This window comes from Bos taurus, chromosome 7, assembly GCF_002263795.3.
Source record: "Bos taurus isolate L1 Dominette 01449 registration number 42190680 breed Hereford chromosome 7, ARS-UCD2.0, whole genome shotgun sequence".
In the NCBI taxonomy this organism is placed as follows: domain Eukaryota; kingdom Metazoa; phylum Chordata; class Mammalia; order Artiodactyla; family Bovidae; genus Bos; species Bos taurus.
Window position 1 is genome coordinate 7,741,839 of NC_037334.1, and position 16,611 is coordinate 7,758,449.

At 48.3% G+C, this 16,611-nt stretch overlaps 1 protein-coding gene and 1 long non-coding RNA gene across 13 annotated transcripts in view; one reads left to right on the forward strand and one right to left on the reverse strand.

Moving 5' to 3' along the window:
- The window catches only part of AKAP8L (A-kinase anchoring protein 8 like), a 31,988-nt gene that overhangs the window by 7,782 nt on the left and 7,595 nt on the right, over window positions 1-16,611 (forward strand). For 3 of the 12 annotated variants that reach the window (XM_005208581.2, XM_002688560.7, XM_059888522.1), the window contains exons 3-12: window positions 1,986-2,018; window positions 2,308-2,548; window positions 4,396-4,849; window positions 4,941-5,037; window positions 5,121-5,191; window positions 5,560-5,623; window positions 6,449-6,557; window positions 8,010-8,151; window positions 8,244-8,349; window positions 8,586-8,716. In XM_005208581.2, the coding sequence (XP_005208638.1) occupies window positions 1,986-2,018; window positions 2,308-2,548; window positions 4,396-4,849; window positions 4,941-5,037; window positions 5,121-5,191; window positions 5,560-5,623; window positions 6,449-6,557; window positions 8,010-8,151; window positions 8,244-8,349; window positions 8,586-8,716 (1,448 nt within the window). Of the gene's footprint in view, window positions 1-1,985; window positions 2,019-2,307; window positions 2,549-4,395; window positions 4,850-4,940; window positions 5,038-5,120; window positions 5,192-5,559; window positions 5,624-6,448; window positions 6,558-7,092; window positions 7,236-8,009; window positions 8,152-8,243; window positions 8,350-8,444; window positions 8,495-8,542; window positions 8,718-16,611 lie in introns of those variants that run through there. The other 9 variants (XM_059888519.1, XM_005208583.5, XR_235128.2 and 6 more) reach the window with 6 other exon arrangements.
- On the reverse strand, window positions 9,858-10,852 carry LOC132345684 (uncharacterized). Its single transcript, XR_009495150.1, has 2 exons — window positions 10,699-10,852; window positions 9,858-10,055 (listed from the first exon to the last, which is right to left on the reverse strand). It is a non-coding gene; the product is annotated as an uncharacterized lncRNA (long non-coding RNA).

Here is a 16,611-nt window from a genome sequence, read left to right on the forward strand (position 1 = left end):
CCAGCTCCTTTTCTTTACTTTTTCTTTCCTTCTTTCTTTTTTTGGTTTCCTTTTTAAAAATAAATTACATTCTTAAAATAGTCTGTCAACTATGGTCTCATCTCTGTGGAGATGAAGTGAATTCCAGTGTTCTTTTGCAAGGGAGTCACCAAAGAACACAGTGTAGACAAAGATTTCCCCTGAGGGGATCTGGCTGGGGAGCCCACCAGGATTACTCTAGGCATAGCAGGTAGCACATAGAGAGTGCTTGCCTGCCGCTGTCATAGGAGCCACCAGCCTGTGCTTGTGTTCAGAGTTAATGCCTACTGCTGCTTCCTTTCTTTGTGCTTCTTTGCTGGTCTGGCAAGTCCTCAGTAGTGGAAGCCTGGAGTAGGGCAGGGACACCATATCTGGGACTCAGGCATAGCCTCGATGGGCTGCCTTTGTCTCCCAGTCCTGTCTCTTTTTGAATAGCCAGTGTCCACTGTCCTGGTTGCAGACAGCCACGTGGCCAGACCCTTTTAGCTGTTGGGACTAAGTGTGCATTATTCCTTGTGTGGCTGTGCCAGCCACTCTTCTTGCCTGTTTGAATGCCTCATTCACCACTCACTCCTTGCATGATCTCCACCTGCTGTCCCTTGCTGCTCTCTAATTATTTAGGGTCTGCTTTACCACACAGTGCTCTGGGCCTGAGGAGTGCCTGGGACTGCTAGCTTCTGTTCTGTGTGCTCTGAGCATGATAATCGTTGAATAAACAAATGAATGAGAAGCCCCTGCTTTGATTTCCCCAGCTGTAGAGGATTTTTGCTTTGTGAGCTCTAGCATGTCCACGGTTCATTAGTGTTCATCTCTAGGTCGTTGCTGGTTTCCAGTGTCTCCCTATTCATTTGTGCAGTAGATCGAGGGGAAACCTGAGTATAGGATCTCAGCTTGCCCCACCTCGCATGTTCACTCTGATTCATCTTCTCAGTGTATGCACTCTTGCCTTCCTGTGGCTGGATTCTTTTGTTCCTCACGCTCCTGTCCTTGCTGAGCTTTGGTCCTCTCTCTGTTCTGGGACAAGGATGACTTGTCTCTCTGCAAGGTAGACATTGTGGAATAGGAGATAACTCTGAGGTCCCACCAGAGACACTGGGAAAGTGGTCTCCTGTTCTCATGTACTTCCTTGGGAAAGAATCGTGTGTGCTCGACTCAGAGATTGCCCTTTGCTTTGCACTTGGTCAGTTTTCAGTGGCTTTATGTTTTCGAAGGAAAGAATTTTTCTTCAGTTCAGTTCAGTTTCAGTCGCTCAGTCATGTCCGACTCTTTGCAACCCCATGAATCGCAGCACGCCAGGCCTCCCTGTCCATCACCAATTTTTCTTATGTGCTATAATAAAATGCAAAGTACATTTAGTTTATAAGCCAAATTGTATTTTCATCAATTCTTCTCAAGAGTGGTGTCCTGTCTTTCCCTCTGCTTATGTGTTCCAGCACAGCATACTTACACAATTCAAGGGCTTGATAGTTCTCCCTGTTAAGGCAGACGTTTGAGGGACTAGGGTGGTTATTTTCTCTGCTCCAGTTGGCTTTGTCGGGTGATCTGATTGACAGGATTTTGGAGTGGATATGAGCTCTTTGCTGAGCTTCTTTTACAGCATGGAGTCAGTGTGAGGCACCAGAACTGCTTGACTCTCCTCTCATTGGTGCTTAGCCAAGGGCGAGAGTAATCTTCCAATTCTGACTTATTGCGGAAGCCATATAGGAGCTTGCAACACTCCCTGAGAGTGTTAGGAGTCGGGGGTTCCTTAAATAGCAGATGGTCAGAGCCACGAAAGATTGGGCACCAGGGCAACACGTGGCCTGGGTCAGTTATATAGTGCTCTCAAGCTCAAGGCTTCTCAGTTAGGGGAGGTTCAGCCTCCTATAACCGCTCAGGTTCTAGGAATCATTGTTTTTATGCCGGAATTAGACTCTCATCATACTGTAAGCAATTATAGATATAATTGCCCTTTTACTTTTTTGTAGGATATGGAACTTGGAACTCTGGGACAAACAGAGGCAAGTATTATTCCCATGATCACTCTTCTCTCCCTTGGGATTGGACTGGTTGAGTCTTTCTGCCACTGTGCAGCTTAACCAAGGTTTCGGAATGGGGCTTGCCTTTGGGGGTCCAAGGTGCCCTGGGGCTGGCTGTTCCTTCCCAGAAGGCTGGGCCCATCCAGCCTTGGGTGGCTAAAATCCAGGCTTGTCTCTGTGACCAAAGGTGTTCTTGTCTCTTTGTTTGTCTGTCTCTCCTCGCCCCCTCCATCTTGTCTGTCTGTCTGTCTTTCTGTCTCCATCGTTGCAGGCTACGAGAACTATGGTTATGGCTATGGCTATGGCCAGGATAACACCACCAACTATGGGTATGGTATGGCCACTTCAAACTCTTGGGAAATGCCTAACTCTGACACAAATGCAAACCCTAGTGCCATGGGTAGTGCCAGTGCTGATTCCGTTTTGTCCAGAATTAACCAACGCTTAGATATGGTGCCGCATTTGGAGACGGACATGATACAAGGAGGCGTGTACGGCTCAGGTGGAGAAAGGTGAGTGGGCACCAGCCTAGGGGCGAAGGCTTTGCAGGGTCACCCTCTGCCCCCTGGCAGTCTCCCTCTCCTGAACTTCCTGTTATATCTGTCTGTTTTCTCCTTCTTTGCTGTACTGCTGGGGCTTCCCAGAGACTGTGTAGGGTCTGTTTCACATTCCTTCTCTGGCTTGTGTCCCATCCTCCCTCCATCCTCACCCATTGCCTGGTGGTGAGCCTCTTTTCCAGCTTGCAGAGGGCCAAGCAAGCCCACTCTGGGCTGGTTTCACTGTGACCTCTGAGTGGCTCTTCTCAGGATCATTGTTGAATGACTCTTCCCTCTGGAGACAGCCATTTGAAGTCCTTGCAATACTTTGCACCCTGCACTCTGTCAGGGCACGACCGTTTGGGTTGTGTATGAAGGATGGGGTGAGCCCTCGGGCTGAGCACGGCGAGCTGTGCCGTCTCACGTAAGGCACGGGAAAGATGCGGGCACATCCTAGCCACCCTTAGTGCCTTATCAATGTGTAGCTGTTGAGCCTCAGAAGTGCCCCTGTGGGGAGCTGTTGATGTCCTCACTTTGTAGATGAGGAAAGTGAAGCGCCCATGGGTTGCATCTCTTACCCAGAGGCACACAGGAGCTGGGCCTCCCACTCAGATCTGCCTTCAGGTTTGTGCTTGTCTGATCTGGTGCTGGCCCAGGAGTTCTGTGCCCTAGTGAGAGGTTTCGGTGAGAAGGGCACATGTATTTCTACCACGGGATGGAGTGAAGTGGCCTAATGGCTCCAGTTGACAGATGGGAGAGAGTAAGGAGGGGCCTGGCCAGACACTGATAGGGCCAAGTGAGGCTCCAGGAGCACTAGGGCTGAGGGTGCCAAGGAGACTTCTGCTTGCATGGGCTCTCTAGCAAGCAGAAAGTGTTAGGGGAGGCCCAGCACATCCCCTCTCCTTGTGCCTGATAGTCATCGTGTTGGATCTGAGGCTGCCAGATGGTGGGGCCGGGGCAGGGGGGCTTGGGGGGTGGTTGGGCTGACATTGCTGCTGGTGCCAGCTGCCTGTGTACCATCTTGCAGCAACCTAAAGCTGGAAAGCAGGGTTCAGAGACAGAGTGACAGTTGGGTCGCCCTGGCCTCTTCTTTCATGCTGCTGGTGCTTCTTAACTACCCAGCTTTGGCAAAGAGACGTGTGGGGCCTGGGCCTGTGGGCTGCAGCCGAAGTTAGAATAGCTGTCTCTGATTCCACAGTCAGAACGTCTGGCTTGCTTTCCCACTTGCTGTGTAGGCTATGATGCCCTGTCCTGGGCACCAGGGATTATACGAGCTCATAAGAGTTCTGTTCTTGTCATTGGGCAAGCTTGCAGCGTCTTTCCTGGCAAATGTTCTGTATTCTTTTTTGTTTTCAGTGGTGAGGGGGTTTGAAGGTTTCCTGTGAAAGTTACCAGCCCCAGTGGACAAAACACTGATGCTCTGGATTGCCCACGTATTACGGGATGTTGGGATGCTTGGCTCTGCCCCTCGAGGAGCAGCCTTGGGCATTGTGACTGCCACAGACACATGCACATTTCCTGTGGCCCCGCTCTTCCCCTGAGACCTACTCTACCCTAGTAGTCAGTCCTTGTTAGGGTCTGAAAGCTGGTGCGTGGTCATATGCAGGCTTGGGGACATGAGCTGAGGGGACCTGCTAGCTTCTAGAAGTCTGCCCCGAGAAGCCTTTTAAGTTGGCATTTCTAAACGTTGGTTCTCTACAGTGGGCTGGGGTAGTGCTGGAGTGGGTCTTCTGTCCCTGAAACGGGATGGTTTGCTGGAAGGCAGGAACAGAAGGGTGAGGGGACCCGAGGCCCCCTTGATGCTTGTCAATCTGCCTCTGCAGGTATGATTCCTACGAGGCCTGTGACTCGAGGGCTGTCCTGAGCGAGCGTGACTTGTACCGGTCGGGCTATGACTACGGAGAGCTTGACCCTGATATGGAAATGGCCTATGAGGGCCAGTACGATGCCTACCGCGACCAGTTCCGCATGCGTGGCAGCGACACTTTTGGCCCACGGGCTCAGGGCTGGGCCCGGGACTCCCGAAGTGGCCGGCCGATGGCCTCGGGCTATGGGCGCATGTGGGAAGACCCCATGGGGGCCCGGGGCCAGTGCATGCCTGGTGCCTCCCGGCTGCCCTCCCTCTTCTCCCAGAACATCATCCCTGAGTACGGCATGTTCCAGGGCATGCGTGGCGGGGGCACCTTCCCAGGTGGCTCCCGATTTGGCTTTGGGTTTGGCAATGGCATGAAGCAGATGAGGCGGACCTGGAAGACCTGGACCACGGCTGACTTCCGGGTGAGTGAAAGGGGCCCCTCCTGGTCTGTGACTGAGAAAGTGAAGGGCCTGAAGCCGTTTACCCTGACCCTGCTTGCTCTTTCTGACCCAGACCAAGAAAAAGAAGAGAAAGCAATGCGGCAGTCCTGACGAGCCAGACAGCAAAGCCACCCGGACGGACTGCTCTGATAACAGTGATTCAGACAACGGTGAGCCTGGGTGCTGGGCCCATGACCCTTGCCCTCTGCCCCATGGGCCTCCTGCACTGAGCTTGCTTCCTCTTGCCTTTCAGACGAGGGCACAGAGGGGGAAGCTGCAGAGGGCACGGAAGGCGCTGAGACTGTGGAGAAGGGCTCCAGAGCAGTAAGTGGCCCCAGCCCTGCACTCTTGTCTGTCTGTGGGTGAGGCCTGCGGACAGGGGGCTGCTTGAGCCCCGGCGCCCCAGAGCAGGCCTCTCCCAAGAAACACAGGCCAGCCTGAGTTATCCCTGCATGCAGACATGATTAGCACAAGGGAGTGGAGGTCTGGTAGAGGGCGCAGGCTGCCGGCAGCCGCTGATCAGAGGCTGGGTTTCCTTTTCAGAACATGGCCCAGTGAGGCCTCTGTGCAAGGCCTGCTGGGAGGCCGTGAGGCGCCAGCTCTATGCCGGCCTGGTACAGGGCCTTGTCATTTACAGCTGTTTGGAGCAACTGCACAGGCTTTAACACTGACAGTCTGAAATTGTGTCTTAGGAAGGAGAAGACGAAGAGGGAAAAGAGGAGGGGAAGGAAGGTGGCAAAGAGGATGCAGAGAAGGGTGAGTCTTCTGAGTGGCCGGGCACTGGGGACTTTTCCAGATGGCTTGTGGCGGGAGGGGGCCAGCCAAGGGCAGGGTCTTGGCAGAAATATGCCCAACTTGGATCGTCCCGGTGTGGCTGACTATGTACTGGTAGGGAGTAACCTTTCTTCCTCTGCCTGGTTCCTACTCTGGCCCTGATCTCGAGACAGTACACTGGTTTTGCCTTCAGGTGGGCGGGGCAAGCAAAAGTGTGGGGGAACCCCAGGCTCAACCCCTGCCCTCAGGCCCTTAGTAACATGCAGTTCCAAGTCCTCAGTGGCTGGTGTCCAAGCTGGGACCCTCGGTGCAGTTTTTACGGCTCTGGTTTGCATGTCCTTTCCCTTAGCACCTCTACAGCCCCTGTTGGGAGTCCGTGTCTCCCTATTCGAGTGATGAGCGCCAGCAGGTACCTAACCTAAATCCAGCCTCAGCCTACTGTTGCCGCGGTACCCAGTGTGGGTGGGCAGGGCCATGTGAGCTTTGGGGCCTTTACCCTTGGGGGCTGCACTCAGGCCCCACCTGAGGCCTTCCTGCATTCTGCCACCTGGGTCCTCTGAACTTTTGCCAGTGTCCCCACTGAGACAGCCTCTCTTTACCTTCCAGCTTCCCTGTGGCTCACTCTGCAGAGTGTGGATGTCCTGGAACGTAGTGGGGTCAACTCCCCGCCCATCCCAGGGCACCCGGTCCTGCTCGCAGCCAGAGGCCTTGCTCGGACAGCTGCTTTCAGAATGGACCCCCTGGAGTAGACAGTGGATATCCAGCCAGAGACCGTAGACTGGTAACCGTATCCTTCTGTTCCCACAGGGGTCCTGAGCGCCCAGGATGAGAGTGGCCAGGCCAAACGCAAGTTGCAGGCAGGCAAAAAGAGCCTGGACAAGCAGAAAAAGCGGCAGCGAGACCGCATGGTGGAAAGGTAACCAGCTTCCCTCCACCCCTTTGCCTCTGCCTCGCTCTGGGGCTGCCTCCAGGAGAGCAGGGCCATAGCTCTGCTGCCTCACCGCCCTCTGGCCTCCCTTGGGAGCCGTCACCTGCTCGGCCGTGCATGGACCCTGCTTTCCGCCAGGCCCAGCTCCCAAGGCCTGATTCGTCCCCTGCCCCTGTGCGGCCGCCTGGCGACCGCTAGCGACTTTGGCCTGAGATCTCACCCTGCTCAGCACCGTTGCCCAGAAGCTCCGGCGCTAGGTCACTCGGCACATGAGCCCCGAGGTGTACTGGGGGCCTGATGCCCCTGCGGGAGGGGGCCAGCTCAGCAGAGACTCAAGGTCCAAGGCGCCTGTGCCACCCCAGCTAGCTGCCAAGAGGCCGTCACCGTGCTCAGGAGAGATGGCAGCACCTGTGGGCTGTGGCAGCCTCGGGCCTGCCCTCTGCCCGGCCCGCCGGCCCTGTCAGGCCGGGCCTGTCTGCGGCTGAGCCCTTCACGCCCCTTGGTCGGGTCTGTCTGCCCTCAGGGCTCCCGCACTGGCGCTTGCCTCCTCCTCCTCCGCCTCAGACTCTTGCTCTTGCTGGACCTTCCTCAGCCTCGCCGGCGCCCGGCCCCTGGGCTCTCCAGACAAAGCTGACCCCGTGGCCCAGATAAGGACGTCCGGCAGAGGTAGGGACCTGCCCCGAGGCCTCGGTGGCGGCTGGCCTCTTCCGCCCCTTGCCACGGCGGCCTGCTCCGGCCCAGGCCCCAGACCCCGGGCTTCTGCTGTGGACACGCGGCCCAGACAGAGCACCTCGCTCAGGTGACTCCAGGCTGCCCTCTGGCAGGCCGGGCAGGCGCCCTCCTTCCAGCTCAGACTGGTCTCTTCTCAGAAGAGGAAGATGAGGCAGCAGGTGCCCAGGCCTGCTTGCCTCCCATCCCTCCCGACACTACCCCCAAGCATTCTGAGCAGAGGATGGGCTGGGTCTTTGAGCCCCTCAGCCCCCACAAGGAAGATGCAGCACCTTTCCGGGCCCTGCCTCAGGACTGCGTACTTCACTCTGCACTCAGGGCCACCTGGCTCACGCCAGGGCATCCTTCCTTCTGCTCCCCAGCTGGGCCAAGTGCACAAGCTCCTGCCCAGCCTCGGTAGAGAGGCCCTCCAGCAACTTTCCAGCGACTCCTTGCCTGTTGCAGCAGCTGCTGCCTCAGGCTTCAGCCTCCTGCCTGTGGGAAGGAAGAGCTCCTGCCCTGTCCCCTACGTTGCAGTAACTGCAGCCTGCAGATGTTCTGTCCCTTTGCACTCCCAGCCCCACCGGTCCTAGCCTGTCCCCCTGCTGGGACCACACCTCAGAGGCCCATGAGCAAGGCCTGTTTCAGGGCTCGCAGCTGGGTTGGGTGAGGCAACAGCACCCTTCCCCGGAACCCTCTTGGTCTCAGCTCTGCGTTTCCCTCCTGTGGCAGGATCCAGTTCGTGTGTTCTCTCTGCAAATACCGAACCTTTTATGAGGATGAGATGGCCAGCCACCTTGACAGCAAGTTTCACAAGGAACACTTTAAGTACGTAGGCACCAAGCTCCCCAAGCAGACAGCTGACTTTCTGCAGGTGAGCCTTGGAGTGGTTGGTACAGCTGCTGTTACCCTGCAGACATAGAGTGGCCCACACAAAGCTTGCTATCTCCTTGGTGTATCCGGCAGGAATATGTCGCCAACAAGACGAAGAAGACAGAGGAGCTCAGAAAAACCGTGGAGGACCTTGATGGTCTGATCCAGCAGATCTACAGAGACCAAGATCTGACACAAGGTGAGGAGGTTCCGTCCCAGTCCTACCAGGCCGGACCTCAGCCTTCCCTCCTCTGGTTTTCAGAGTAGGGTCACAACACCCCTCTGTTCCCCCAGGGAGGGTCAGTGAGAACAACCTCAGGCCCACGTGGAAATGGCAGGGTGAGGTGAGGAGCTGGTCTGGCATTTTCCCCCAACTCCTGGGTCTTTCTTAGGTGTCTGGGACCAGTGGCGACTCCCTCCTTCTCCCCTCTACAGAAATTGCCATGGAACATTTTGTGAAGAAGGTAGAGGCAGCCCACTGCGCAGCCTGTGACCTCTTCATTCCCATGCAGTTTGGGATCATTCAGAAGCACCTCAAGACCATGGATCACAACCGGAACCGCAGGGTGAGTGGCCACCAGTGCCCTCCCACCATCCTGTGGGCTAACTGGCTTAGGCCTCTGGGGAGGTGCTGGAGTCATGACCCCTGCCTGCTCATGAAGAGCTGCCAGGGGCAGGAAAATAGACACATCTCCAGCCCAGAGCAGTCAGCCACGCTACAGAGGGATGGGAATTGGTGATTCTGCCTGGCAGGTGGTGGCATCAGAGCCAGACCTTAAGAAGAAGTAGGCTGTGGGAAATGGGGACCTGCGTATGCATAAGGGCCAATGGCCAGATTAGGTTCAGACACCAAACAGGGAGAAGCATATGGTACAAGTGTTGTTGGAGGAGGGATTGGACATAGGTTTACAAGGGCTGGGCTGAGGGGCCTGGTCTTGCTCCTGTAGGCAGCAGAGTTTTTAAGTGGGGGACTAGAAGGATTAGGGAGAAGGCAATGGCACCCCACTCCAGTACTCTTGCCTGGAAAACCCATGGACTGAGGAGCCTGGTAGGCTGCAGTCCATGGGGTCGCTAAGAGTTGGATACGACTGACCGACTTCACTTTCACATTTCCCTTTCATGCATTGGAGAAGGAAATGGCAACCCACTCCAGTGTTCTTGCCTGGAGAATCCCAGGGACTGGGGAGCCTGGTGGGCTGCTGTCTATGGGGTCGCACAGAGTTGGACACAACTGAAGTGACTTAGCAGAAGGGTTAGAGTTGGTATTAGACTAGAGACTTTGGGTACCTGTTCTGGGAAGGAAGTGGGATCAGTGAAGGGCCTTGGGAGATGATGGAAGAGCAGTTTAAGAACGTGAATAGGAGTTCGGCATGAGGGAGTGATGAAAGTCTGGGTTATTGCAGATTTCTGGCTTGTTTAACTGGTGGACAGTGGTGCTGCTAAGATGAGGAGGGTGGGGTAGTATATGGTACAAGAAAAGGAGCGAGTTTGGCAAGAAATTGAAAAAATTCTGTCTTGCATTCCAGTGTATTCCCAGGGCCTAACACAGAAGCCAGAGTGGGTGTTCTTTTGGTTGAATCGGTGACATCCTGAATTAAAGCTGGCTGTTAGAGATCAAGTGAGCGGGGTGGGGCTTTGCAGTAGGGAGAGAGCTGGGAGGCCCAGGGCCAGGTCTGGGCTAGAAAGAGAGGCCTGGCTGCCGTCACCCTGGATGATGCTGATAGACTTTATGAGCAGATGTAGCAGTCAAGGGGAGTGTAAGGAATCATTTCTCAACCTTTTTCCATGCCCATCAAATTCATCTCTGTTCTTTCTCAGTGCAGTGATTCTCAACAGTGGGATGGGCTTAGAGATCTGGCTGGGGTGGTGAAGGAGATTCGGGATTGGCACATACCGTTGACAGATCTGAAAAGATACAGAAAATGTCCGTTGGCTTTGGCAACAGAGAAGCTGTAGGGATCTTGCCATGGTGAGATTCTTGGATTGGTAGCTGATAAGGGTTGAAAGAGAACAGAGAGCAGACTATAGAGACTGGATAGTGCATGGTATTAAAACTTGGAAAATTTAGGTGAAATGAATGATAGCTAGCAAAATATAAACTGATTCCAAAGCAAGTTGCAAAAAAAAAAAATTAGCTGTAACAACCAGCAGCCATAGAGGGGATTGGAAGGGTACTAAAAGATACTTTGAAGACACCAGAAGTAGTTGGTTATAGAGAGTTCAAATATAAATACTATAGTCTGTAAAATACCAGATTTAGAAGTAAATAAAAAGCTTCTAGTTATTATTAATTTTGGTAACAGTTTTATTGATGCTCAATTCCCATACCATACAATTCATCCATGTAAGGTATACAAGTCAGTAGTTTTTAATATATTCACAGTTGTGTAGCTGTCAGCACAATTATAGAACATCTTCATCACCTCAGAAAGAAAGCCACACCTTATAGCTGTCACTCTGTAACCACCATACTCCCCAAACCTTAGGCAACCACTAATTTACTGTCTGTCTCCATGTATTTCTAGGCATTTCATATAAATGTAGTCACCATAGTATGTGGTCTTTTGTGATTGGCTTCTTCTGTTGAGCATGTGTTCAAGGTTCATCCATAGTGTAGCGTATCAGAACTTCATCCCTCTGTGTGGCCTAAACCTTTTCTCTTGTATGGATCTATACCGCATTTAGTTTATTCATGCTTTAGAATTTGGATTGTTTCCACCTCTTGGCTATTATGGGTAATTCTATTATGATGCAAATTTTTGTATGGACATGTGTTACGGTTTTTTTAGACAGGAGTGGAATGTCTGGGTCAAATAGTAACAGTTTAACTTCTTCAGGAACTGCCAGCTTATCTTCCAAAATGGCTGTATCATTGTATATCCCCAACAACAATGTGTGAGTTTTGATTTATTCATATGTCACCAGTACTTCACCAATACTTGTTATTATCTGACTTTTTGATAACAGCCATTCAGTCATTGAGGTGTGCAGTGAGTTGTATCTGTTGTATTTTTCATTTGCATTTCCCTGATAACTGACCAATGATTTCTAGCATCTTATCATGGACTTGTTGGCCATTTGTCTGTCTTCTTGGAAGGGAAGAAATATCTGTTCAGATACTTTATTTTTTAACTGTGTGGTCTTTATGAGTTAAGGTTCTTTATATATTCTAGATACAACTTCTTAATCATACATATGATTTGCAAATATTTTCTCCCATCCCATGGCATGGGTTTTTTCACCTTGATGTGTCTTTGCAGCACAAAAGTTTAATTTTGATGAAGTTCAGTTTATCTAAATTTTTTTCTTGTGCTTGGGGTATCATCTAAGAATCCATTGTCAAATAAAAGGTCACAAAGATTTATCCCTTTGCCTTCTTACAGTAAGGGTTTTACAGTTTTAGCTCCTACAATTTGGTTTTTAATGCATTTGAGTTAATTTTTGTATGTGGTGTAAGGTAAAGTTCAACTTCATTCTAGTCCATGTGATTTTCCAGTTGTCCCAACATCGTTTGTAGAAGAAAGTATTCTTTCTTTGTTGAATGGTCGTGGCTCTCTTGCCAAAAGTCAGTTGACTACAGCTCCCTGGATTTATTTCTGGACTCTTTATTCTATTGTTCTCTGTGTTTATCCTTATGCCATTAGCATACTGTAGCTTTGTAGTAAGGTTTAGCATCAGAAACAGACACCTGTAACTTCTGCTTCTTTTTTTTTTTTTCAAGATTGTTTTGGCTATACTGTGTTCCTTGAGATTCCACGAATTTTAGGACCAACATGTCAGTTTCTACAAAGAAGCCAGCTGGTGTCCTAATGGGACTATATTCAATTTCTGTATCAGTTTGGAGAGTATTCCTTTCTCAGCAATATTAAGTCTTCCAATCCATGAAAATGGAATGTCTTTGCTTTATTCAGAATCTTTAATTTCTTTCAACAATATTTCAGTTTTCAGTGTATAAGTTTTTTATTTGGGGGATTATTAGTTTATTCCCAAGTATTTCATTCTTTTGATACTAATATAAATGGAATTGTGTTCTTTAATTCCATTTCTGAGTTGTTCTTTGTACCTGTTTCAAAATAGAGTTGATTTTTGTTTGTTGATACTGTATCCTATAACCTCACTGAAGTTGTTTATTAATTTTAATCATGGATTTTTTAGCATGTTCTGTATATCAGTTGTCTGCAGATAGAGATAGTTATAGTTTAACTATTTCCTTGCCAATATGGATGCCGTTTAATTTTTTTTTTTTTTCTTGTTTAATTGCCCTGGCTAGAACATACAACACAGCCTTGAAGAGAAGTTCCTCCCTGCCCCTCCTCTTGTCCCTGGGGGAAGCATCGGTCTGACCGCCCCTCCTCTTGTCTCTGGGGGAAGCATCAATCTGACCGCCCCTCCTCTTGTCTCTGGGGGAGCATCGGTCTGACCGCCCCTCCTCTTGTCTCTGGGGGAGCATCGGTCTGACCGCCCCTCCTCTTGTCTCTGGGGGAGCATCAGTCTGACCACCCCTCCTCTTGTCTCTGGGGGAGCATCGGTCTGACCGTTGAGTGCGCTGCTTAGCTGTGGGTTTCCCATAGGTGCTCTCTGTCTTGTCGTTGAGTTCCCTTCTGGTTGTTGAATTCCAATCTGGTCGTTGAATTCCCTTCTGGTTGTTGAATTCCCTTCTGGTTGCATCTTGTTGAGTGTTTTTATTCTGGAATGGCATTGGAGTTCGTCAGATTCTTTTTCTGCATTTATTGAGATGATCGTGTGGTTTTTGTTTTTTATTTATTGATACAGTATATTTCATTGACTTGAGGGTGTTAAGCCACCCTTGGCGTTGTTGGGAAAAATCCTATTTGGTCATGGTGTATAATTCTTTTTATATGTTGTTGAATTGGCTTTGCTAATATTTTGTTGAGAATTTTTGTATGTGTACTCATGAGATATTGGTCTGTATGTTTTTTTGTGATATTTATGGGTTTGGTATCAATGTAATACTGGCCTCATTGGAGGGACTGATGTTGAAGCTGAAACTCCAATACTTTGGCCACCTGATGAGGAGAGCTGATGCATTTGAAAAGACCCTGATGCTGGGAAAGATTGAGGGCAGAAGGAGAAGGGGACAACAGAAGACTAGATGGTTGGATGGCATCACCCACACAATGGACATGGGTTTGGGTGGTCTCCAGGAGTTGGTGATGGACACGGAGGCCTGGTGTGCTGTGGTTCATGGGGTCACAAAGAGATGGACACAACTGAGCGACTAAACTGAACTGAACTGAATACTGGCCTCAAAAAATGAGTTGAGAAGTTTTCCTTCCTGTTGTTTGGAAGTTTGCGAAGAATTGGTATTAAATTGGTAGAATGTGCTCTGAAGCTGTCTGGACCTGGGCTGTTCTTTGTGAGTAGCTTTTTTTTTTTTTTTTTTTTTAAATTACGAATTCAATTTCTGTACTTCAGTTCAGTTCAGTTGAGTCATTCAGTCATGTCCGACTCTTTGCGACCCCATGAATCGCAGCACGCCAGGCCTCCCTGTCCATCACTATCTCCCGGAGTTCACCCAGACTCACGTCCATCGAGTCAATGATGCCATCCAGCCATCTCATCCTCTGTCGTCCCCTTCTCCTCCTGCCCCCAAACCCTCCCAGCATCAGAGTCTTTTCCAATGAGTCAACTCTTCGCATGAGGTGGCCAAAGTACTGGAGTTTCAGCTTCAGCGTCAGTCCTTCCAAAGAAATCCCAGGGCTGATCTCCTTCAGAATGGACTGTTTGGATCTCCTTGCAGTCCAAGGGACTCTCAAGAGTCTTCTCCAACACCACAGTTCAAAAGCATCAATTCTTCGGCACTCAGCTTTCTTTATAATCCAACTCTCACATCCATACATGACCACTGGAAAAACCATAGCCTTGACTAGACGGACCTTTGTTGGCAAAGTAATGTCTCTGCTTTTGAGTATGCTATCTAGGTTGGTCATAACTTTCCTTCCAAGGAGTAAGCATCTTTTAATTTCATGGCTGCAGTCACCATCTGCAGTGATTTTAGAGCCCCCAAAAATAAACTCTGACACGGTTTCCACTGTTTCCCCATCTGTTTTCCATGAAGTTATGGGACCAGATGCCATGATCTTACTTCTCTGAATGTTGAGCTTTAAGCCAACTTTTTCACTCTCCTCTTTGACTTTCATCAAGAGGCTTTTGAGTTCCTCTTCACTTTCTGCCATAAGGGTGGTGTCATCTGCATATCTGAGGTTATTGATATTTCTCCCGGCAGTCTTGATTCCAGCTTGTGCTTCTTCCAGTCCAACGTTTCTCGTGATGTACTCTGCATATAAGTTAAATAAGCAGGGTGACAATATACAGCCTTGACGTACTCCTTTTCCTATTTGGAACCAGTCTGTTGTTCTATGTCCAGTTCTAACTGTTGCTTCCTGACCTGCATACAGGTTTCTCAAGAGGCAGGTCACTGGTCTGTTTAGACTTTTCTTTTTTTTTTTTTTTTCACCTTATTTCTCTGCACTTGGGATCTTAGTTCCCTGTCCTGATATTCAACCTGGGCCCCAGTAGTGAAGGTGCCGAGTTCTAACCACTAGACTGTCAGGGAATTCCCTCTCTTTCTGAGTCAGTTTTAAGTCTTTCTGGAAATCTGTGCATTTAATCTAATACTCAATTTACTATCATGCATTTATTCCTAGTGTTCCATTATAATCCTTTTTATTTCTGTATTGTCAGTAGTCCCCTTCTTTCATTTCTGATTGCTTTGAGTCTTTTTTTTCTTGATCAGTCTTGCTGAGGTTTAATTTTGCTGACATTTAAAAAGAACAAACTTACGATTTTGTGGGTTTTTTGCTCTTTTTTTGTGTTCTCTGCTTCATTAATTTCTGTTTTAATCTTCTGCTTCCTTTAGGTTTTTCTCTATTTTAATATAGCCTTTTATAACTGTAAGTTTTCCTCTGAGTACTGCTTTCTCTGCATCCCATAAGTTTTGGTATGTCTCGTCCTCACTTTCACTCATCTCAAATTATTTTCTAATTTCCCTCTGCCTTCTTTTTCTTAGACCCATTGGTTATTCAGCAGTGTGTCATTTAATTTTAACATACTTCTAAATTTCCAAAATTCCTCTCTGTTATTGATTTCTAATTTTCTTCAGTGTAGTCAGACGGTATACATTCCATTATTTCAGTCCTTTTCATTTACTGAAGCTTGGTTTATGGCCTAGTAGTATAGAGTCTGTGCTGTTTTGTACATTTGAGAAGAATGGATATTCTGTTATTGTTGCAAAGTGTTCTTTAGATATGTTATGCCTGTTTGGTTTTATAGTGTTCAAGCCTTTTATTTCCTTGTTGATCTCCTGCCAAGTTGTTGTTTGCATTATTGACAGTGGGATATTAAAATCAGCTATGGTTGAATTGTTGTCCGGTGTGTCTATACTTAAATATCCCCCGATGGAGAGACCCTTTTATCATTATAAAATGTCCCTTTTTATCTTAGTAACATTTTTTACAGTCTGTTCGTCTGGTATTAGTATAGTCAGTTCATTTTCTTACGGTTGATGTTTGTATATCTTTTCTCATCCTTTTCCTTTCTATTTATTTGTATCTTTGAATCTATTGGATCTAAAGTTTGTCTCCTGTGGAGAGCATATTATTTGAACTTGTTTTTCTGTCCAGTTTGACCATCTTTGCCTTTTGACTGGATTGTTTAATCCATTTACATTTAACGTTACTATTTTTTTCAAATATTTATTTATCTTCTTTAATGGTTTTTTTGTAAAAATTCGGGGGGGCATTATTAGTGGTTTCTCTAGGCCTTATTTTATATATATTAACTTCAAAAATTTCCTTTAGATACAGTCATTTCAGTGGGATTAAGTTACTCCTGTGAACCTCTCTCTGCATAGGTTTTTGTTATACAAAGTGGTACATCTATATGTGTTACAAACCCAATAATGTAATACAATGTAATTATTATTTTATATAATTTGTCTTTTAAGGATGCCAAAAGAAGAAAGGAGAATAGCAGTTACATATTTCTAGCTTTTATTAAACTAGACTTCTTATTGCTCATTTCTGGTTGTCTTTGAATTCTTCCTGTGGATTCAAGTTACCATCTGTAGTCATTGCCTTATTAGCCCAATACAGTTTTATTCTCCCGACCTTCTTTGTGCTCTTACTGGCAAATATATTACATTTCTCTATGTTACTACAGGTCAAGTAATACAATTATATAGATTTAAGAGGTATATATATTTTTAATATTTAAATATTTATTGTTTTATATAACTCCTTTTAAATTAGTTGAGAGGACAGGAAAAGATACTGCATTTATAGTATTTCTTTATAATTATATGATTATTTTTATTGTTGTTTTTTGTGGATTTGCATTACTATCTGGGATCACTTCTTTTCATCTTGAAGGACCTCCTTGGGTATTTCTTTAAAGGTCTGCCAGCAGCAAACTCAATTGTTGTTTGTTGTGGACTGTTATT